The 21,972-nt window shown below is 59.8% G+C and overlaps 1 protein-coding gene across 20 annotated transcripts; it reads right to left on the bottom strand.

Moving 5' to 3' along the window:
* Positions 1–552: 552 nt before the first annotated feature.
* On the bottom strand, positions 553–20,888 carry PHLDB1 (pleckstrin homology like domain family B member 1). Of its 20 annotated transcripts, XM_088066897.1 has the most exons (28): positions 20,802–20,888; positions 18,045–18,325; positions 17,711–17,850; positions 16,723–16,821; positions 16,161–16,284; positions 15,922–16,092; positions 13,993–14,118; positions 11,565–12,649; positions 10,623–10,865; positions 10,412–10,549; positions 10,162–10,299; positions 8,184–8,312; positions 6,868–7,023; positions 6,638–6,748; positions 6,389–6,478; positions 5,766–5,888; positions 4,918–5,055; positions 4,291–4,446; positions 3,732–3,899; positions 3,317–3,433; positions 3,119–3,236; positions 2,865–2,909; positions 2,175–2,463; positions 1,979–2,069; positions 1,751–1,897; positions 1,390–1,609; positions 1,227–1,312; positions 553–960 (listed from the first exon to the last, which is right to left on the bottom strand). In XM_088066897.1, the coding sequence occupies exons 4-28, from the start codon at positions 16,816–16,818 to the stop codon at positions 820–822; spliced, it is 4,446 nt and encodes a 1,481-aa protein (XP_087923023.1). In that variant the 5' UTR covers positions 16,819–16,821; positions 17,711–17,850; positions 18,045–18,325; positions 20,802–20,888; the 3' UTR covers positions 553–819. The 20 variants fall into 20 exon arrangements, with proteins under 20 accessions (XP_087923023.1, XP_014115305.1, XP_087923022.1 ...); XM_014259830.2 differs by lacking the exon at positions 17,711–17,850; XM_088066896.1 differs by lacking the exons at positions 17,711–17,850; positions 20,802–20,888 and adding an exon at positions 19,665–20,632.
* Positions 20,889–21,972: the final 1,084 nt, after the last annotated feature.

Below are 21,972 nucleotides of genomic sequence, written 5' to 3'. Positions count from 1 at the left end.
TCGGCACAGCTCGCGTGGACTCAGGCGGGTCCGGCGCATCCCCAGACCCTTCCCTCCTTCGTGCTCCACATCCCCCCCCCACTTGGCCTCTCCCCGTCCCGATGTTCCGGGCTCTTCTCGCTGGTGCCTCCTGCACCTTTCTGCGGTCCCCACAACCTCTCATGCATGATGCCGTGCCCTTCAGCCCTCTCCCGGTGAGCTCCTAGGGGCCCCTGCCCAGTGTCCCCCTGTCCGTCACTCCAGTGCCTGGCCAGACTCTGGTGTGCCTGTAACGTGCTGCCAGTTCAGAGGCCACACAGAAGGGAGAGCCTGGTTCACAAAATGCTTTATGACTGGGCACTCCGTATCGCAATCCCCATCTGGCCCCGGCCCAGGGGGGTCAACGATCCGAAATTACAAAAAGTTTACAAAGAGAGGTCTGAGTCTACCCCAGTGGGACGTCCTGGCCACACAGGGCCAGGAGGCTGCATGGCCTGGCCTCACGCTTTCCTTCCCTGGAACTCTATAGCAGCAGCTACCAGCATCAGCTCCGAAACTAGCACCTCCCCAAGGTCTTTGGCAGCTTTTTACTTTTCAGCACTTCGACATTGTTCCAATAAAGTTTGTTTTTAAAAAATCAACATAAAAAAACTTATTCCCTTGCCTGAATAGGCAACACTCAGTACTACCCAGCTGGGCCCAATGCAGGTCCACAACCTTGGTGTGCACAGCCCTTGGCATGAGGCATAGCAGGGGCCATGGTCTCCTCAGGAGCTCCTTGCTGCTTGGCATGCTCAGAAGTCCATCCAGGTGGTGGATCTGGGGTGCACAGCACCCCACTCAGTTCATGAACTGGGTATAGCCCTCTGCCCCAGTGACAATGACATCCATCCAGATGCGCATGGCCTCGGCTGATGGTGCCACCATGTAGTAGAGTCGGTCATGGGTCTTCACACAGAAAGTGAGCGCGGGGTTTGGGCTCTGGAGGGGAGAATTAAATCAGCATTCTGTCCCCCTCTGAGCAGAAGTAATCCCCTCCTTGTCCCCCCACAAAGCCCAGCACTGGGGTCCTGCCCGTGGCGCCCTGAAGCTGGCACCATCAGGGGCCATGGACCATTCCACAAGCATCCCTGGCACACACTGCCCTACTACCTCCTACCAGTGTGACAGAGGACAGTGCAGGAGAATGGGGATACCCACAGGGGCTCCCAGCAGACACTGGAGCAGTGGCAACACCCAGCTCTCACCTTTGCAGCACTGCGGAGGTGGTCATAGTAAACCTCTTCAATGGCTTGGAAGTAGATAACACCCTTCAGCTTTGTCTCATGTTTATCTGCCCAAGAGAGGGACCTGTTGTTGACTCTGGGTGATGCCATGGGTGGGGGGACACCAGGCAGCATAGGGACTCACCCACATAGTATGAAAGGGTGCGCTTCATGCGGTCAAAGACAAACCAGCGCTTCTTCCAAGATTTGATCTTCCCACCCATCTTGACCAGGTAGCCCTTGCACATCTTCTCTGTCAGGATTATGTGGTAGCAGGTGTCAACGTTGTGGCCTGAGGACTCGATGTGCAGCCGCAGGTTGAAATCCTCCTTACGGATGGGGAGGTACCGTGTCAGGGGACGAGCCTGGAAAAGCAACACAGCCCTGCAAAGCCCACCAATGGTGACAAGAGCCATGTCCCCCTGCTGCAAGATGGGACATCAGTGGCAAGCTGGGTGTGCCTCACTGTCCAGGCTTGGAGAGGGGAACGGCAGCCTGTCTCACACCTGTGAGAAGTGCTTCTCCCGCAATTTGACTTCCTTCTCCACCAGCTTCTGCCGCCGCACAGTCTCATCCTGCAGACGGCGTTCCAGCTGCTCCCGGCGCCAGCGCTCATCCTCCAGCGCCTGTTGGCGCAGCTCCATTTCCCGCTCCTGCCAGCATGCACAGGCACTCAGCCCCAAAGACTGAAGACCTACTTGCCATCTAGCCATGGTGCTGGTGCTGTCACTCACCCGGGACTCCATCAACCGTGACTTCTCCTCATGTGCCTCCCTCAGCATCTTTTCCATCTCCTCAATCTTCCCTGTCTCCATCCCACTGGCACTGCAAAACAGCCACAGCTGCTGCCCCAGCAGGAAGGACCTTGACCCAGTAGCATATCAGCAGAGCAGGCTGTCCCCCGGCCATATGAGCTGGCCCCAGGGTTACCTGGAGATGTCAGGTGAGCACACAGAGTTGTTGCCAATGGAGATGCTGGTCTCCATGCTGTCTGAGCTCTCCAGGCTGAGTGTGTCGTATGCATGGTCCAGCTCCTCAGCCCGGGGCCCAGCACCATGGGGACGGTGGTGGTGGAGGATGGAGTGGTGCACAAGCCGGGGGAAGGCAGTGGGGAAAGGGGGCTGCCCATGCAGGGCTTCCCACTGGGACTGCGCCTCAGCAGCTGCTTTCTGCTTAAGCTCTGCGAGCCGCCGTTTCTGCTCCTCAATCACCTGCCGACCTGTGCCATGGGAAGATGACAACGTCAAGTTAAATGTGCCACAAACAGAGCCACATCATGTTGGGCGAAGGGATGGCATAGGCAGAAGACACTACAGGCACTGCTGGAGCCATGAGGGTATGGTAGGGGCAGAGATGGGAGCTGCTGTCACAACTCTCTGGCAAGCACCACAATCTGTCTGGGCAGGAGCAGGGGGCACATGTTCCAGGCTGGCAGGAACAAGCTAGGCAAAGCATTAGCGGGTTAGGGATGCACAGGGTTTGTGTCAAAGCAGATGCTGAGATGCACCTGGGGTCCTGGACTGATCATGCCCCTCTTATGTATGGCAGAAGGTGCCAGCAAACAGCCATGCTGCTGCCTCTGGGCTGCTCTAGGCAGTCCAAATCACCCCATGTCTCTACCTGGTACATTGCCCGGCTGCAAGGGCTCTGCTGGGAGCAGCTTGGCTGGAGATGGGCCATCAGGTGGAGGGGTCAGGAGGAAAGAGAAGGGGGAAAAGCAAAAGACCATGAGAGAGGCACCACATCCTGCCGGAGCACTGCTGCTGCTGCCACCCTCAGCCAGGCTCCCTTCTCCATTGTCCAAGTGGCAGCAGGGATAGCATCTCCCGAAGTCCCACCTCCCCACAGAGTCAAGACACAGAGACAGAGCTCACCCTTCTGCTGCAGGGCCAGCTGGCGCTTGGTCTCAATGTCCTGCAGCGTGGCCACCAGGTTGCGGGACAGGCTGCCCGCCGGGCTTGGGGGGCCCTGGGCAGGACAGCAGGTGGTCAGCTGCAAGGATGGGGATGGGGGCTGGCACCAGACACATGTGAGCCATGGCCAGGGTGCCTGGGTCCCCCTGGCAGCCATACCTTGGGTGAGGGGCTGCGCTCCAGCACGGAGAGGTTGAGCTGTGAGGACGAAGGGGTCCCACTCTTCATCTGAGAGGTGAGGACACCAGCACCACCCTCTGTTTTTGCACGATAGACCTGAGCACAGAGACACAGATGTGAAAGAGACATGGGACAACTGCTAAAGTTCCCCTGGACAGATGGCTCCCCAGATCCTGCTCTGTGTCGGTGCCATCCTGGCAGGGATGCAGGCCAAGAGGAGGCAGAGATTGCCTATCCCAGGCCACAGGTCTGCTCTGCCTTTGCCTGCTGTGGCAGCCAGGGCCCCGGCAGCACTCAAGGTACAGGGTCCATAGGAACATCCCCACATTGCCCCACTTTTGCCACAACCAGTGGCCCCAAAGCCTGAGCCTCGGCAGCAGCGAGCCAGGATTACCTGGAGAGCCTTGTGAGAAGAGTGAACTTTAGCTGGAAGTGGAGGAGGGGAAGAAGGAGGAGAGACAGAGGAAGAGGAGGTCTCAAAGCCCGCCATAAGCTCCTGGTACCACTTCTCTAAATCAAGAGCTGGGAGACACATAGGGCCTCCCAACAGCTGCTGCTCCATCTGGAGAGAGAGGCTGAGTGAGAAAGGATGAAGGACAAATGCAGCAAGAGGGACAGATGCACAGAGAAGAGGTTGAAGCATCCCTGCCTGTGCCTGCACCATTCCCCCAGAATTTAATGTGCCGACCCCTGGGGATCCTGTGCACTCCCCTGGCTAAGTCCCAGCAGCTGTAGGAGCCATTTGCTGTACAAGAGAATGTGAGAACTGATCAAGCACAAAGATCCCCTGCCCTGGGGGCAGTGGAGCAGCAGGCAGGACAGTCAAGGGTATGGAGACTGTCAAGACCCTGAGCTGCTGCTCAGCTCCATCTGCAGCTCATCCCTTCCGGTGCATGTCCATCACCTCCCAGGGAGAGTGCAAGGGGCCAAAGAGAAGGAAACAGGGCACCAACCTCTGCAGAGATGAAGGGAGAAGGGAGAGATGGAAGAGGAGGAAGAGGAGGAGCACAGCCTGAGGATGAAGGAGCCGGAGGGGTACAGCCCAGTGAGGAAGCAGCAGGGGTGTGGAGGCTGCCCAGGATACCTGAGAGTTGCTCAACGGTCACATACTGGGCAGAGAGAAGCAGATTAAACCAGGGTAAGAGCTAGAGCAAGCAGGCACAGAGGAATGAGCAGGCAGCTCCAACCCCCATAAGGAAGGTGCCTTGTCCTGGGAGAAAAAGCTGTTGGTGCTGCAGCCACCCTGGTGCTGGGCACTGGGTCAGGCCTGCTCTGCATCCTCCTCACTTCAGACAAGTGGCCAGGACTGCATCCAACAGACAAAGGGTCACCCCTCCCACTGCTGGACACCCACTGCTCCCAAACCCTGCCACTACATCCAGAGCAGGCAAGAAGAGCACCCCAGAAAGGAGACTGGGCAGTTTGAGTCTCTGCTCCCCACTCAGCTGCAGCCAGAAAAGTGTCCTGACCCCAGAGGGATGTGGCACACAGGGCACACAGGGAGGCCACAGCTCTCTCCCTGCCTGGGATGCAGCAGGCAACCCGAGGGAGCAAACCCGAGCATGCTCTGGGGCAGGTACCTCGTCGGCTGTGGGAGCTACAGCAAGCAAGAAAGAGCGCTGAGCGGCAGCAGGGGCAGCAGCAGAAGCTTTAGTGTCCAGGCTGGGGCCAGGTGCATTACTGCAGAACCTGAAAACGTCAGACAGCCTCATGTACTCCTAGAAATCCATGGCAAGGGAGAAGGAGAAGAGTTAGACCCGTGTGCTGGCATCATGGCACTGACTGCATAGCGGGAGCAAACCTCCCTGTGCATTCATGCCCCACCACTGCCTCCCCAGCCCTGCCCTGATGCCCATGGTGTCTCTAGGGTGCAGCACATGCACCAAGCTGGGCTGGGTATGCTGGCACCCATCTGGCTCCAGCCTTCAGTGCAGTTTTGCTGAGTGCCTCAAGGGGCAGGGATGCCTCAGGCTGGCCACAAGTCCTCCCTAGTGCAGCAGCACTGGATGAGGCACCTCAAGCTGCGCTGAGCCAGCTTAAAATCCACTTCCTCGTCCTTTCTGAACCAACATGCTAAAGCTGAGGACTTGTTCTTATGGTGGGAAAGCCAGGCTAGCAGGACCCTACAGGATGATGTCAGGAGATGACCAGCCAGATGGCAAGCAAGAGGGAAGCCTGTGCCTCACACCACTGCAGCAGGATTAAAACAGAGGGCAGCAGCAGGAACTGGGATGCCCGGTGGGCTCAGGAGGGCAACTGGACTCAAGGACTGAGTGTTAATGACCACAGCTGCCAGCTATGTGATAAATGCTCCAGCCATGCTGCTGCGGGGCTGCCCTGCTGCCTGGGGGTGGTATCAGTCCACAAAAGGGATCTTGGCCAAGGAGGGGTGAGCAAGCACATGCAGCTAGTTCCTCTAGTTAGTTACCTCTTGTGCCTTGGGGAAGGAGTAGGTGGCAGGAGAAGCTAAGGAGGCAGCTGCTGCTGGCAGGGGACTCAGGGGCTTAGTTCCCTCCAACAGCTCATAAGGTTCTGAGATATGGAGGGTCTCCTGTTGAAGGGTAAAGATCATGTAGGCAAGGTGGGCAGAGATAGCAAGGTGGCAGTAGCAGGAGTCCCACTGCAGGCAGGCACGAGGGGACTCTGACATCTTGTGCCTCTTACCAGCAGCAGGTCAGGCAGCACCACAGCCCCTGAGGGCATCATGGTTCTGGTTCCCCATTCAAAACCACAAGCAGGGTAATAGGGCAACTCACTTCCACCTATAAGTCCCCTGGACCAGCACCAAGACATCCCCATGCTTGCTCTCCAGCAAGGATGGGACCCTAGGCAGTCCTGTTCCATGTGCTGCTCTGTTGCATTTCCCTTCCTCCCTCCCAACCTCTGAAGCCATGGAGAGAATCTGAGCAGCTGAAAGCACCTGGTCAGAAGGTACTCAGGAACACAGGAAACGCTGCAGAGCAAAGCTGGTGGAGCACAAGGCTTGCCTTCACTGACAACAGCAGCTCAGGAGAGCAGCTCAAAGCACCACAGCCTCCTCCAGCCACTTACCTCTCGGAGAGCCGAGGACATTTTTGGGAAGCTCCTGCCACCTGTGACGAGCTGGTATCTCCTCTCCAGAGACACGAGCTTCTCCTTCTCCTGCACATGGGGTGACAGGTCAGAGGCAGCTGATAGTTACTGGCACCCCTTGGCCAGTCACTGCCCAAGCTCACCCTGCCTGCCAGCAACCTGTCAAAAGCTAGCATGATCTTCTCCCCTGCCTCGAGCACCCTCAGGAGCACACAACCATGGCTTTACCTTCTGCAGGAGCTGCAGGACGCTGCTCCGCTCTCTGGCCAGGCGCTCGGCCTCCTGGGCACTCTGAAGCCGAATCTGGGCAGCCTGGGCATCCAGGGCAGCCACCCGCTCCTGGGGAGCAGGCAGCAGAGATGAGCTGGCTGCTGATGAGCCACGGGATGCAGCCTGGCCATGCCAGACCCACGGGGCACAGCCCAGCCACACTGGACCAACTGCTCATCCATCCCTACCTTCCTGCGGGCAATGTTACGGTGGCACTCAGCCCGGCTCTGCAGGAGCTGCTGGCCTCGTGCCTCACGCTCCTCTTCGAGGTGGCTCTCTCGCTCCAGCTGCTGGAACTCCAGGTCCTCAAACAGCTTGGCCTCCGTCTCTAGTGCCTCTGCCTCCTTTGAATACACAAGAGCACTGTGAGTGGATCAGTCAGCATCCTGCAGGCAGGTCTCCCAGAGCAAAACCTCCTGCCATGCCTCCACATCCTACTGGTGCTGGCCAGGAACCAGAGTTGGTAGCCAAGCCTGTCCCCTGTGCCTGATGTGGGCAGACAGGCAGTTTCGCCTTCTGCTGGGCACCAGAAACACAAGAGATGCTGACAGGAGCGTCTGCCATCAGAAGAAGGCAGCAGAGGCACCCAGGACAGAGCAGTCACCCCCATGAGATGAGCTTGCCACAGCCAGGGGCTTCACCAGCCCTCAGAGACCAGCTGCCCCTGCTGAACCACATGTGGGCTAAAGCCATGCCCTGACAGGTAGCAAAACAGGTGTAACCACCAACACACAACACTGTGTCACCAAGCCTACAGGCCGCAAAGCGCCCACAGACAAGCACCGTGCTGGACAGACTCCTGCGCATCCTTCCAGCCTTCATGCACCGGCAGCACGTGGCAGCACTCAGCTCCGGGCCTGCCGGTGCCATGCTGGCAGCCACTGTGCTAGCACCCCACAGGGATGTGTTTCACCCTGCTCCATGAGATGGACAGGCAGTGACACAGCACTGATGCGGCGGCTCCTGAGGGCTCCCACACACAGAGACCGCTCCATGGCCCCCCTGCCCGCTATGCGCCAGCCCTCAACCAGAATGTGAGTGCCTGGCTGGAGCAGGCTGTGGCAATGTGAGTTTATCTGGGCAGGCACTAGCCATGGGCTGGGGGAAGTCAACCACTTCCAGAAAATACCAGGTAATAGGAAAAAATGCTGAGGACAAGCAGTAACACAGATCATAATCACAGTGTAAATGAGCGTTCTCAGGAAATAGCTGGAGGCAGCCAGATGAAGATGCAGCAGCCCCCAGGGCTCCCCAGCCTGCCCTCCTCTGCAGGGCAGAGTCCATGCCTGTGCCTTGCCCAGTCCCGAGGAGCTCTGCCCAGCCGGTCTCATGCCCGGGGCCCGGGTGAGCGGCAAGCTTACCAGGACGATGGTGCCCGGTGCCAGCCACCTCCAGCCTGGGTGCGATGTTCCCAGCGCAGCCCCGGCTGGCAGGGAAGAGCTGGCCTAAGCTGGAGCGGAGGGAGGTGGGCCACGGTCCGGGAGGGGTGGGGGGAGACACTGACCCTTCGCATCTGCTCCTGCAATTGCTCCCGCATTGACTCAGGGCACTTATCAAGGTGGCTCTTCGACTCATGGTAAAGCGCCTGGAGTTGCTCTAGCTCCTTCCTTTCAGCATCAACCTTTGCCCTTTCCTGAATTAGGGGAGAACAAGACAAGAGAAGACAAAACAAAAAAAAAAGCGGGGGGGGAAAGAAAGAAAGAAAACACACTTCTCAAATGGGCGCCATGCAGAAGCTGTGAGTTAGAGAGAGGCTCAGCTGGAGACAGAGTAGGCTCAAAAGATGGAGCATCATGGCAGCTACAGGGAGATCAAGAGACACAGGAGCTGGGGCCAAGCAGTGTTAGAGGGGTTACAGCCAGCCCTTGACCTCTGCTTTGTGTTTCCAGAAACAAACTTGCAGGCAGCAAAAAGATCAATGCTGACAGCATGGTTCAAGTCATCCCAATCCCGCACACAGCTGCATCACAACAAACACAAACTGGCTTTGTTAACTGCTGCCAGTTAGGAACTGCAGGTCCTGAATGCAGACTGAGGGCATGGACCACCCTCATCCATTAGAAGGAGAAGGTCGCTCATGGGGCAGCTGTGAAAACAGGAGGCTGTGGTCCAGCAAGAGGTACTCAGGCTATGATGAGTCAACAGCAGAGCTGACCCTTGAGCCAAGATGAGGGGCCCAGCCACAGGAGCAGTAAAATGGGGCCAGCAACATGGGACTGACATAGGAGAACCATCTCTCACATGTCTGACACTACCATACAGGGGCTTGGCATTGAGAAATGCTTGCTGCAAGGAACCCTTTGCTCCATACAGAGATGGGACATCATGAAAAGGGCTATAATGGGACATGCTGGCAGGGAGGCAAGGCTGCTACAGGCAAGTGCCCCAGGAGAGGATCTGTGGATTGCCTGGGGACTCCTGGACATGCAGAGATGTCAGAGGGGATGACAGAGTTCAGAGCAGGCACTGTTAGTGCAAGTAGTGCAGATGGGTTAGGAAAGGGGCAGTTAGGTCATCAGAGAGGCTGGGAGAGGGCTTTCCCTGCACTCCTCTCCTGGCTCTGCACGAGGCTGTCCTTGGCTACAGAAGATGCCTACAAAGGGCTGGAAGACCAAAACCGGAACAAAACCCCCAAATGCTGTAGGAGCACTGCTGGCAGGCAGCAATGGCCACTCTGTGAGGCCATAGGCACCCCAACAGCCCTGGCACCTAGTCATGGGGCTGGCCAGACCCCAAGGGACGCTGATGCCACATCACGGTGGCACAGAGCTGCTGGTGGGACCTCGGCATAGGCTGCATAGAGACAATGGCCTCAGGCAACCAGGAACTGGATCCCGGCAGCTATCCCAACAAGGCCATGCCACACTGCCTGCAAGGCTGTGGGATAGCCAGCAACCAGCAGCTGGGACAAACCTTCCACACATGCAGCATCAGGCAGTAACTGTACCACAGGCAACATCAGGGGGAAGGGGGCCAGGACCCCCTCCTAAAGCCACCAAGTTGAACACCTGCAGTAGTTTCCCAGCCAACTCCAGCAAGCTGAACACTACAAGCAACAGCTGTCATCACACATGAAGGTGCAGCGTAGCGAGGTGACTTGCTGCAACATCCAGTTCCCTAGCAAGGGCAGGTAATGGGGAGTGGCAAGGCCTCTGCTTCAGCACTGCCCACCACAGGCAGCAGCCAACTGGAAAGCCTCACACCACAGTCTCTCTGCCAGAGCAACAGGCAGCAGCCAAAATGCTTCCTGAGCATCGGCTGTGTTCTCCTCCAACAGGGCTGTTTGACCAGCCCAGACAGACAGACAGATTCCCCCACAACACAAACCACAGGGGCTACTCCCCTAAGCTTCTGCAGAGCCCAAGCTCTGGAGAACAAGTCCACAGGGGAACGCTGCAGCATGAGGCATTGCAGCACTGGCTGTCAGTGCCAGAGAGGGTACGGCACAGCTGGTGGCAATGGGAACCTGCGACTGGGCTCACCTTGTCCCGCTCCTTGCGGATGCTGGCGTCCAGGCTGGAGAGCTTCTCCTGCACCTGCTGCGCTGCTTCCTGCTCCTGCCGCAGCCGCAGCACCTCTGATTCCCGCTCACCCTGCAGCAGTGCCCGCTCCATCTCTGCCTGAACAAGCAAAAGGATGTCAGGACTGCTGCTCTAGCTGGATCTAGCTCATATCCTTAGGATTTAGTGCTGCAAACAGCAGAGGACTCAGCAGTGTCCCCTGACACCCCACCTCTCGTGATGTCTCCTGCAGCTGCTGCTCCAGCTCCTTGACACGGCCCTTCAGCTGGTCCAGGTGTCCGAGGACACTGGCACGCTCCTCCTCCAGTCGCTGCGCCTCCTTGGCCCGGGGGCCTGTCAGCTTCTCATGCTGTGGAGAGGGCTGATTGGCACGGCACTGTGCAGAATAGCATGGTAACAGAATGGCACAGCTGTTCCCTTACCTCGTGGTGGGTACTCTCAGTGCTGCTGCACTCCTCCTTCAGGTTCTCCTCATCTGATCTCTCCAGGCTCTCCCTCTGCTGCAGCTCTTCAACAGCATGGCCCAGAGCCATGGCACCCCTGGGGAACCACTGGCCAGCATCCATGTCACCAGCCAGGAGCCTGTGCACGTCACCTGGCTCAGTGCCACCTGTCTTGGTGTACTCAGCACAGAGGTTCAGGATGGTCTCCAGGCGCTGCCGCTCCTGTGAAGAAGAACGGTCCCCATCCAGCATGTGCTGTGGCAGGAGCAGAATATGGGCCCGCACGCTGGGATGGGCAGGCAACATTTCAAAGCACAATGCAGCCAGCTCAACCCCACAGCAGAGCCAGGCACGCGATGTGCTGGGAGCTTGAGACAGACTAATTACAGGCGGCGGTGCCGGCTGCCGAGCGCCTCCGCTATTTCCAGGCAGTGACTCAGGCTGCCTGCGCCAGGGGTGAGTCAGGGCTGAGCAAACACGGCCCTGGCGGCTCGGCCTGCAGGACTGGCAGAGACATGGCAAACCTCATCCAAGCAGATGCCAATTCCATAAAAACTCCATCAGCCCTAAATATAGATGCAATGTCCACAGAGCCATGGCACCACCAGCAGATGCGCCCTGGCAGGGATGGACAAGATATAAAGAAGGCAAGGGCACCACCATTTGGCCAGTAGCCCTGGGGCCATGCCAGCCCCACCAGATTCCACAGGCTACTGTGACTTGGGGGCCTTGTATTCCCAGAGAGCTGCTGAGCACCGATGCCTGCTCCTGGCCATAATCCTCCTGGATAAGCCGGCAGCCTGGCAGCTGTGGCAAATCCCCAAGAGGCAAAGGTTCAGGTTTCAAAGCAGCAAATGATAACAGGTATTTGCAAAGAGAGTCCCACACTCAAACGTGTCTCCCCCCAGCCTCAAGGCTCACCAGGCGCTCCATCTCCTGCTCCCGAACCCGCTCCTGCCGCTGCCGCCGATGGTACTCCAGCAACTCATCCTCATTGTCACTGATCTCAGTGATGCTGTTCTTGCGCTCCCGTGACCCTGCTGGCAGCCGTGAGTCCCCTAAAGGCTTCCTGGGGGTGCGGGGGCTCTGCCGGGGCGAGGGCACAGCTGGGGAGCCCAGCCCGTACGTTGGGCTCAGGCAAGTAGTGAAACTGGGACGGCGTGTGGGGTTCTCTCCCAGCAGTGGGGGTGAGGGACTCCCAGCACCTTTTGTCTCCTCTGGGCCCTTGCGCCTGGTACGGGGACTGCCAGGCACTTCCCTGCCCAGCCGGGGCTGTGAGGAGGGGGTGTCAGGGGCCACCCGGGGGCTGGCAGCCCGGCGTGACAAGGAGGGACTCAGGGGAGGCAGCTCCCGCATGCTCTCAGTGTTCCTCCGGGCCACCCGTGGGCTCTCAGGGGGCTGCAGCCGGGCCTCTGGGACTGCCCTGCTGCTGGGCTGCCGGCTGGGGGCCAGAGAGTCCCGTGGCTCCCGGAAGGGACTAGGGGGCCGCTCCTGCAGGGCCACCCGCGGCCGTGGCACCATCCTGGGTGTCAGCCGGGGGCTGCCCACCCGGTGGTCCCCGAGCCTCTCAGCTGGCCAAGGCTCACTAGAAGCCCCGCCAGGCAGAGTGGGTGGTTGGACAGTGTGGTTGTAGCTGGAGGAGCGAAGTGGGAGAGGGGGAGGCACGGCTGGGCCCTGCTCTTGGCTGCTGAGTGAGGGGCTGGTGTAGCTACTGCTGCTGGCTGGGGAGGAGAGGGGAGAGAAGTTCTCATAGCTTGAGCCCCCCGAGGCGGCCCCAGGGCTAGGTGGAGGGGACAGGAGGCAGCGCCCACCCCCATTCACCACAGGGGAGAGGGGGGATCGGCCACAGGCAGACGGCTTCTGAACGCTGCGGGATGCCGAATCCTCCAGCACCAGCGAGTCCATGATGTCCTGCAGGTCCTTCTCGATGGAGCTGACAAGGGAGCTGTGGCTGTGACACTCACGCTCTGACAGCTGGTGGCCACCATTCACCAGGGCCTCAGATTCTGCAGGGAAACAAAGGAGCAGGCATCAGTGTGGTGTGACTCCACTGCATCCCTTGCCCGCGCTGGGGGCTACAGGGCAGCCTAGCATGATTCTTCCATGCAGACTTGCAGAGTCAGGGCTGGGTCACAGCCCCTGAGCTGCCTGCACCCTGCTGCCACCCTTTCCCACTCCAGCTGGGGAGCTGGGACAAGGAGGAGGAATCCTTCTAGCCCCATCACCCAGGAGACAGAAACCTGAGAAGACAGCCAAGCCACCCTCCCTGCGTCGAAGCTCCCTGCTCCACTCCCTGGAGAGCAGCTGCCCGAACCACCGGCCAGCACCCACCACTTGCCCCCTGCACACTCTGGCTTCCCAGCAAGAGGCCAGAGATGCAATAGCCAAAAGCTGCTGACCTGCAGCGCGTCCGGACCCACCACCACATTGCCCGCAGCCTCCCCACACCCCAGCCAGGGTGCTCCTGCCTGGGCTGCCCTGTCCTCCCTGCGCAGCACCGATGTGCCTGTCACTCAGGGGACTAGCAAATCGCAGCAGGCGTGGAGTCCAGCCAGGACAGCGTGCCACCCAGGCTGCGTCACCCCTGGCACCCAGCAGCTCCCCCATGGCAGCTGGCACTGCCTCAGTGCCTGAAAGATGCACCACAGCCCTGGCAGTGTGATCCCAGCCAGTCCCACGTGGCACAGAGTGAGCATGCAAGGCCCACACGGGATGCTGCATGGTTGTGTGACGCTCCTCGGCCACAGCACCTCCCCGTGTCCCTCCTCCCGTCCCCCAGCTGCAGGCATGCTGCCTTCCCAACACACACGTGGCACGGGAAGGCAGCCAAGCTCCTCTCCCCGTGCCAGGGTGTGCTGGTTGGGGCAGGGATACAGGCTACCAGCCCAAGAGATTTGGACATTCCCAGGAACTGGGCATGGTACTGGCACCTGGCCCACTGCCCCACAGAGAGGCAGACACAGCAAGATAAGCTCATGAGATGAAGGACAGCAGCCAGAAGAATGGCCTTCACAGTCCCAGCACATAAACAGCCGCTTTCAGGAAACTGGGGGGAGTTCCAATGGACAATGGCTCTGCCATGGCCAGGCTGGGCAGAAGTGAAAGCCATGCCTCAGTGCCCCCACAGTCAACCTCTTCGAGCTGATATTAATCATTAACAAATACCAGTGCAGCTGCCCTACCATGCTGAGCTGATGAACGGCACACCACAGCCAGGTGTGAGCCCCACTCCTGAGTGCAGCATGACAGAGCTGGGAGAACACTGGGCACTGGGAAGGCTGATGGCATGTGCCAGGGAGCATCTCAGCATTTGTCCTGCCCCACGTGGGACAAGGGGGAGATCACCTACTTGCTGGTAGCCCATAGAGAGCCGATGGACTTCTGCCCCCCGCTGGGATCATGCTCTTAATCCACTTGGCCTCAGCAGGATGGTTGAAGCGGAGGAAGGTGGCCTGGCCCAGGCAGATGGTACACCCTTGGGAGAGAGGAGAGAGGGTTCAGCTGCTAGCTGGCAATATCAGAGCGGTGCTGGAGAGTGCAGGGAGGCAATCGGGCGTTGCTGGCTCTAAGATGTGCCCTCGGGAAGGGAGCAGGCTCCCGCTGTCAGCAGAGGCTTAAGGGGAGGCTGAAATCCAGGTCACTCTCTGGCAGCTGCCGGCAGCGCATCTCAGGCGCAGGCACAGCTGGGTCCCCGCTGGGGGCTGCGGGGGAGTTGGCTGCACTCCAGGGCTTGTGTGGCTGCCAGCTGCAGACAAGACAGATCCTGTCCCTGCTTGCAAAGCGTCTCTTCTTGGCCCAAAGCAGCAGGCCTCTTGGGGCAAGGCTGCTGAGCAGCCCTGAGAAGGAAGGCAGCTCAGGAAGGGGAGCAGAGCCGTGGGCACTCGCTGTCGTTCACCTGCTGCCCCTGCTGCCGGGGAGGCATGTGCTGGCAGCGGGGAGCATCAGGCGGCTTGAAGGCGGGTTGCTGCTGACACGCCCCACTTTGAAGCGCCTGCCAGGGCTCTGGGGAGAGGCTCGCTCCGTACCAACAGCCGCTGCTGAAAATCCCTCGCCGGAGGGGATGAGTTTTTTGGAGCACCCGTCAGCCCAGCTCGCAGCAAGGTGAGCGAGAGACAGTACAGACTGGCTGCCTTCGCCGTCGCGGGGGCCTGGCTCCCCTGTCTGAGCGCCAGGGCAGGACGGAGCGCTGCTCACCCCGGCTCAGCGAGGGCATCCTGCTGCCGGGGCAGTGCCGACGCCCAGCCAGTCTCCCGGAGAGACGCATCATTGCCCTGTGCCTTCCCCACTGCCAGCAACAGTTGGAGCCACAGGTTGCCCCAGCAAAGCGAGTCATCACCAAACTGCACCACAAACTGACAGCCACGCAGTTCATCCCGCTGTGGCGTTGCGCAGATGCTGTCCCTGCTCTGTCGTGTCCCTGCCTGCCCCTGGGGACAGGAGGACGGGCGACTCGGCTGACCCCTGCCCGCACCCCGCAGCCCACCGCGGCCCTCGCTGCCCTCTGTGGGACTGGCGGGACCCGGCAGGCTCCGCGGGCCGGAGCCTCCTCCCGCGGCCACGTGGCTCCCATTGTCCCCCGCGGGGACGCCGCGGGTGGGACCCTCCTTCCCGGGAGGGACGGGGCAGGTGCGGGGGCCGCAGCGCCACCGCCTGCGGGGGCATCGTGGCTCTGTGAGGAAAGGGAGCGAACCCCCCCGCCCGGCGCGGACACGCGTGGTCCGCAGCCCCGCACTCACCTCGCCCTCGCCGCCGCCGCCGCCGCCCGGGCAGCGCCGCACCGCCCCCGGGAGGGGCGGGGGCCGGGCCTCACCCGCCCCGCCCGAGGGTCCTCCCCGGGAAGCGAGACGCGAGCTCTGGCGGGGCGGGGATCGCGTGGGAAGGGCCTGAGGCTTTGTCCACGCTCCCTGGGAGCGGCCATCGGGGGGCCGGCCGGGTCCGAGCCCTGTGGCCACGCAGGCAGACCAGCAATGTCCCGGCAGCCATCCGTCGGGAGGACACCCAAGTGTTTTCCTCTATCATCTCCCTTCCCAAAGTTGGCTCAGCATCTCCGCTGTTCTTCAAGGCCTCCCCGGGTCTCTCCCTTCCCAGCTCACTTGATACCAGCAGCAAAGCCAGCTCTGAAACTGTGCCAGGACCTGGCAGGTTCCCACCGCAAAGCACAGAAGCCAGGAGTATGTCAGCTAGGATATGCAGTTACTGCATGGCTCCTCAAACACCCAAATACTCAACAGCACAACTCCACGGGCAAAGGCGCCAGTGAAGCACAGCCTGTTCCTACCTTGGGTGAGGTGCATGGGCTGCTGGAGTGGCACGCCATCGATGGCACAGGCGTTGCCACAGGGGTGCAGGGTGAGCATCCCTCGCACGTTCTCGATGTAGCAGTGCTGGGGCACCAGCCCGGGGCCCTGCAGGACGATGTCTGTTGCAGCCGTGCCAATGGTGGTCCTCCCTGCCAGCAGAGAGGGTGTCTCAGTGTCTCTGTCACCAGCATACCCATGGAGACCCCTTGGCACTCACCTTCCTCCAGGGGCAGGAGTGTGATGGCAGTGCTGAGCCGACCGCTGCCCAGGCTCACCAAATGTGGCTTCTCCGTCTGGACTTTGAGCCCCTTGCCCATGTCAATCAGGTCCAGGGGGCTGTTCTGTAGAAGAGGGAGGGATGCTCACAGCTCCTGCAGCTGCAGCCCACTCCCCTGCATTGCCCACCTGGCTGAGCTGCTCCAAAATAGCCACATAGCCAGGGTCAATGCCCAGGCACAGCTACATGGCAGCAGGACTGTCCAGCAGCATGAGCAGGAGAGGAGGGCTCTCCTGCCTGTGCTACCTATCCTGAGAAGCAGAGGCAAACTGCCCCAGGAGCTGGAGATCCGTGGGGCTTGGGCTGCATCTAAGAGGATCCGAGCTGCCAGCCGCTTAGCTCAATGGGCTTTGCTGAGGATCCCGTAAATAGGATTGGCTGAGACTGAGGAGAGGCTAGAGGGCAGTGCCAGTGCTGGTGGTAGGGCTGGCTGCAGAGGAGGACTCCTAGCCAGATTCCCCTGTTCCCACAAAGCAGAGATCCTGTGATCCTGTGTGCTCACCTGGATGATAGTCTGGACTCTGTGGGTTGGGCTGGTGGGGGTCCTCCCCGACACCTCCATGGTGCCTTCTTGGAGATGTTGGACGGTACCGGACATGGGCTGCGAGAAGAAACAGAATGGCAGTACAAGTGACTGCACTGGGCACGGCCTTTACGTATTTTTCCTGCACATCCTGGACAGCAGCCTCATAGCGCACAAGCCCAGATGAGTCTTTCGTATCCATGTGCCTTACAGGCCTGCGGCCGGCAGGCAGGGCCACCACCCATGGAGCAGCCATGCTGCCGCACATTCTCTCTGTGAGTGGGAGGCAACTCGAGGAGGAACAATTTCCATCACCCAGCACTCACGCCATGTCAGGATGCTCCGGGGATCTAAATTTACCGTCTGCTGCTCCCCACGTCCCTCCCTTCCGCCCTGGACTAGCTGACCGGGGCTTAACCCTTCCCAGGCAGCATAGATAGGAGGTGTTCCATCCCCGTTAGGAGATGCCGGTCCCGGGGCCGCCAGGAGGAGCCCCGGGCTTGGTTCTCACCAGCATTACCCACTGTCCCACCAGCCCCCAGAGGGACCCCCCCTCGGCCAGCACTGGGCTCAGCTGCGGGGGCGAGTGAGTGGCTATTACACACTGTGGAAAAAATGAAATGCTGGAAAGCACCAGTCGTGGGATCCAGGACTGGGATGAAACCTGGGCTTCATCCTGCAACGTCAGGACTGGTCGCACCACAGCAAGGGCTCCATGGGGACCACCGCCACAACACTGATGGGGACAGCTCAGCTGGGGAAAGGGGCGGGGGATGTAGAGAAAAGGTACCCCAAGAGCAGTTCATGAGTGCTCACCAGCTGCTGAGGCAGGATCTCGGCTCTCTCTTACCTGCCGCCTGGTCCTGGTGCCGAGCGGGACCCTCCATGGCAGGGTGCCCATGTTCCCCACGCACTTCCCAGCGTCTGGAGACCCCGCAGCCCAGCCAAGCCCCTGCCCCTCACTTACACCTACGTCCCGTCACAATGTGCAGGAAGAAGGAAAAGCCAGGAGGGGCCAGGCTGCTCTATAGGAAGGGAGCGGGGCCAGGGTGGGATCTTGCGCCGCTGTTAACTCACTCCTTCCCAGCACGGCTGTACTGGTGAGACCTGGTGAGAACCATGGAGGACCCCCATCCTGGCCACTTGGGGGATTGTCTCCGATTCTGCCCAAACTATCCAACCACCACCCCCCCACTTCACAAGCAGCCCTACCTGCCCATGACCTGGAGGGTGACCCTGGCATCCCACCACTTCCCAATGTCCCCAGTCCCGCAACACTACCCTCAAACAGAGCCCCTCACCTGTCTCATCAACACACAGGGAACGCCTGCCGTCAGCCCCTCTCCAGCCGGCTCTAGTGCAGGAATGCGGGGCGGGAGCGTGGCCGCCCCAGCCGGCGCCCCACTGCTAGGACAGACAAGGCGGCCTTTCTTCTCCCGCCGCCGCCTGCAGAACGCGCCGCTTGTTCCCGCCGTGGGAAGCGGTGAAGGCAGCAAATGCCAAGGGGTCGGGCTCGGTTACCACCGAACAGCCCACGGTCCTCGTGCACCCCGCGCAGGGCTGCCTACTCAGCCCTGGCTTCCTGGAAGACAAAAGCCCCTTTCTTTACCTGGCACAGCCAAAAGCCTCACCTGGGAAGATGCCCAGCCCCACCGATGCAGGGGCCCTACTAACGCAGCTCAGGCTGCACACGGACATGCTGCCCCACCGTGCTCCTGGGAAGCCCCTGTGTGGCACTGCCCACAGTCTGCAATCGGCCTGCACATTCACATATATGCACACATAATTCATTCATATTGGGTGATTCATATAATCACCCAAGCCCGTACGGGCAGAGGTGCTCTGCGGGTCCACTCCTACCTGACCTGCTGTTGCCCACCCAGACCCAGTCTGGGCACAGCACATTCTGACTCACGCCACATCAGATATGAGCAGACCCCAGAGCTGCATTCTGTGCCGCTGGCCAGGACATGGTCAGGGCATGGGTATTCAGCCCGTGCTCATGAAGGAGCACAGACTGCCAGGCCATGCCATGCAGTACCAGGCTTGCTGGGACGAAGCAAGAGCATGGCAGAGGCGGGTGCATGGCACCCCCTCGCACGGCCTCTCATCCCCACTTGTGGCTGGCTGGATGAGTCACGGAAGGAAGCCTGAGTGGCCGAGCTAACGGGTGCACACACAGCGGAGCATCGCAGCCTCCAGCCAACTTGGCTGCCTGTTTGCTCCCCATCTGCTAATGCACTTCGGGTGTGCTCACTCCTTCCCACACCCTCTGCCCTGGTAAACAACTGTCTCTTCCGCCGGGCCGCTGGGAAGGGGGAGCCTGTCTCCTGCACAAAGCCAGAGGCAAGTGAGGAGACTGCTCCTCGCTGCTGCCTCCCGGCCTGGGGCTAACAACTGTATGGGGGAGACCCAGCCAGCCCCATCCCACCCAGGCGAGAGATGGTGGGGGCTGCGTTGTGGTTGCTGAGGCAACGCCATGATCCTGGCAATAACACCATCATAAATCAGCCACCAGACAGCTCCGGCGGGAGCAGAGGAATCCTGGCCACACCCGCTGATTTCATCCTCCGGCAAAGTGCTCCTGCACCCCTGCAGCCCCAGCTGTGCTCCGGCCGAGGCCCTGCCGGCATCACGCTTCGGGGTCTCCACAGACCGATGGATGCTCAGCATGTGCTCAGGTCGGGGAGGGTGTGCAGCCACTCCTACTGCACCCAACCCACCCCGAGATGAGCCAGCACCAAGGGCCGGTGAGCCATACATAGACGCAATCACTGCTGCAGCTCAAGCACTGACCCCAGCACCTGCAAGTGCCTCTGGACACCACAGCCCAGAGACACAAGGATCCAGACCCCTCGCAAGACTGCACAATGGAGAGCTCCTCCTCAAAATGCTCTCGTATCAAAACGACAATTTCTCACCTGCAGGCCAGAGGTTCAGCTCTACAAAGAGTATCTGCAGCTCCCGTTGACGACATCTTGGGGACTGTGACACAGGATGAGTTTGGTGGGTCTCGAATCTAACCCCTGGCATGAACCCATCACCCAGCCCTTTGCTGGGAGAGCAGTAGGTAAATCTCCAAATCAGGCATTGATCACTCTCCTCTTCCTGGCTGCCAGCAAGGATCCCTTGCCATGGAATCCTGTAGTTCTATCTCCCTGCATGGCACCCTGCCCCTGCTGCCCCACATGTACCAACCTACGGCATCACACAGCAGCAAGTGCAACAAGGCAAGAAGTTACCAAAAAGTACCTGGCTGTGCTGCCTTGCTACTGCCTATGGTGCTCAGCCTAGTGCTGCCTAGTGCTCAGAGAGGGCTGAGGGCTTGCAGGGCAGCTGGAAGAGGGGGAGAGATAGTGGCCCTTCAGCACAGCAGCTGGACCTTCTGGGACTGCCAGATTCCTCTGGCTGACAGCAGCTGAAGGAGCTGTGGCAGGAGCGGGGCAGGAAGCTGGAGTAAACAAGGTCCAGCCATGGAGCAGAATCCAGCCAGGCCAGTACCGTTCCCAGGCTCCCCAAGAGGTGTCAGAGACAGCAGTGGTGGCCATGGGCCAAGAAATAACACAGTCCTCCTGTGACTGCCCATGAGCTTCAAGATTTGGGGATGGGAAAACCTTGTCTGGCTGCCTTCCAACACCGAGTTCTCTCGAGGCTACCACACGAGCAAAGCCATCACTGACCCGGACCACTAGATCCTGGAACCAGCTCCCAAGCCCACCCACACACCACCAAAACATTGTGCAATGATTGGTTTTATGGCTGATCATGTTTCTCCTACTTCCCTGTCTGCAGCTCCTTCCTTGCACCCCTCGCAGAGCACTCCAGGGACCAGGAAGCCCCAGCATGTCCCACATCTGGCCCCGACATGGGCCAAGGCAACTAAGCCCCCTTCTCTTGCCCCCACCACATCCCAAAGCTGCCCCTGAAGCACTAGAGTCCTTGTGTCATAGGATGTGGCCCCAGCCCCACAGGCTTCCCAACGGCAGTGGTCGTCTGGGCACAAAGTGGGGGGGTCCTACCCCATGCCAGCGGTCCCACCCCATTCCAGAGTCTCTCACCTTCACCACTCCAGTCCGACAGCACTTCCCGGGCTCCTCCGCCGCTCCTCTGTCCACCACCGAGTGCCTCGGCGTGTCCCCGCCCCAGGCGGTGTCAGCACGTCCCGCCCCCGCCTGGCCGGGGCTGACCGGCTCCGGAAGGACCTCACGACCCCCAGCCAGCTCCTTTAACAGTACTTTATTTGATTAAAGACTCAGAATTCTCTGTGTACACTGGAATGTGCTCTATTCCCTAGGCCAGGATCATACAGGGTTACAAAAAGTGGGGACCTCGGCTCGGTTTAAATATCACCCTCCAATGAATGTAAGAAAAAAAACAACCTCCTGGGATGCTTGAACTAACTTTGACTCCATTTTAAAAATCATACAGACAAGCAGCTCTGGAACAGGACTGGGTTAATGGGATTCATTGACTACTTTGCTAGTGGAGAGCACTTACCCTCTCAGGACAGGACCAGGGTTGATTTCCTCTCAGGTGCTGCCAGCAGAGGAGAGACCACGAACTTCTTTGGCAGAGGACCCCAGGGGCCCATGACAGGCTGGCTGTCTCTCACAGAGCACAGTACACGCACTTTTAGGGCCATTGCCTTCCACCTGCACTTGGGCCCTCTAGCTGCAGAGGTGAGGTGTGTGCCCAGGGGCGGGCAACACTCACGACAGGCCCCAGCCAAGCAGGTGAGATGAGTTGTGAGGGGAGCACAGGTCTCTTGAGATGAGGCAAATAATGCTAGTGAGGCTGTCGTAGCAGAAATGGCTCAGATCAGCCGCCACATTAGCTGGTAACCAGCATTTCCTTCTCCCACACCTGCCAGTGCTGAACCAATACTGGTTTGAGACATGCACGCCAAGTCAACCAGGCCCCACAGCTCCTTTCACCCAGGCAGGAAAAGCCCTCAGCCTCCCTAGACACCAAAACAGCCTTGCAGAGCATATACAGCTGGTTCTAACCTAACTAAACTTCCTCCAAAGCCTGGCCTGAGAACAGCTGTGGAAGACAGAGAGGACACAGTCCCCCTTTGGACGCTCTCCCTGCTGCAGCAGGAACCAGACCACCTGGAGCCGGGCCATTGCCACACACAGCAGAGTTGGAGGAACTGCAATAACTGTGTGGAGCAAAAGGACTGAACCCCTGGGTCCCTCTTCCCCACCCCATTCCCCCACCATGACCCAC

The sequence above is a fragment of the Pseudopodoces humilis genome, chromosome 25 (genome assembly GCF_049639895.1).
Source record: "Pseudopodoces humilis isolate 2021_Gansu_Grassland_sample_001 chromosome 25, ASM4963989v1, whole genome shotgun sequence".
Lineage (NCBI taxonomy): Eukaryota > Metazoa > Chordata > Aves > Passeriformes > Paridae > Pseudopodoces > Pseudopodoces humilis.
The sequence above is the reverse complement of the archived record's forward strand: the minus strand, read 5'-3'. Positions and strand labels throughout refer to the sequence as shown.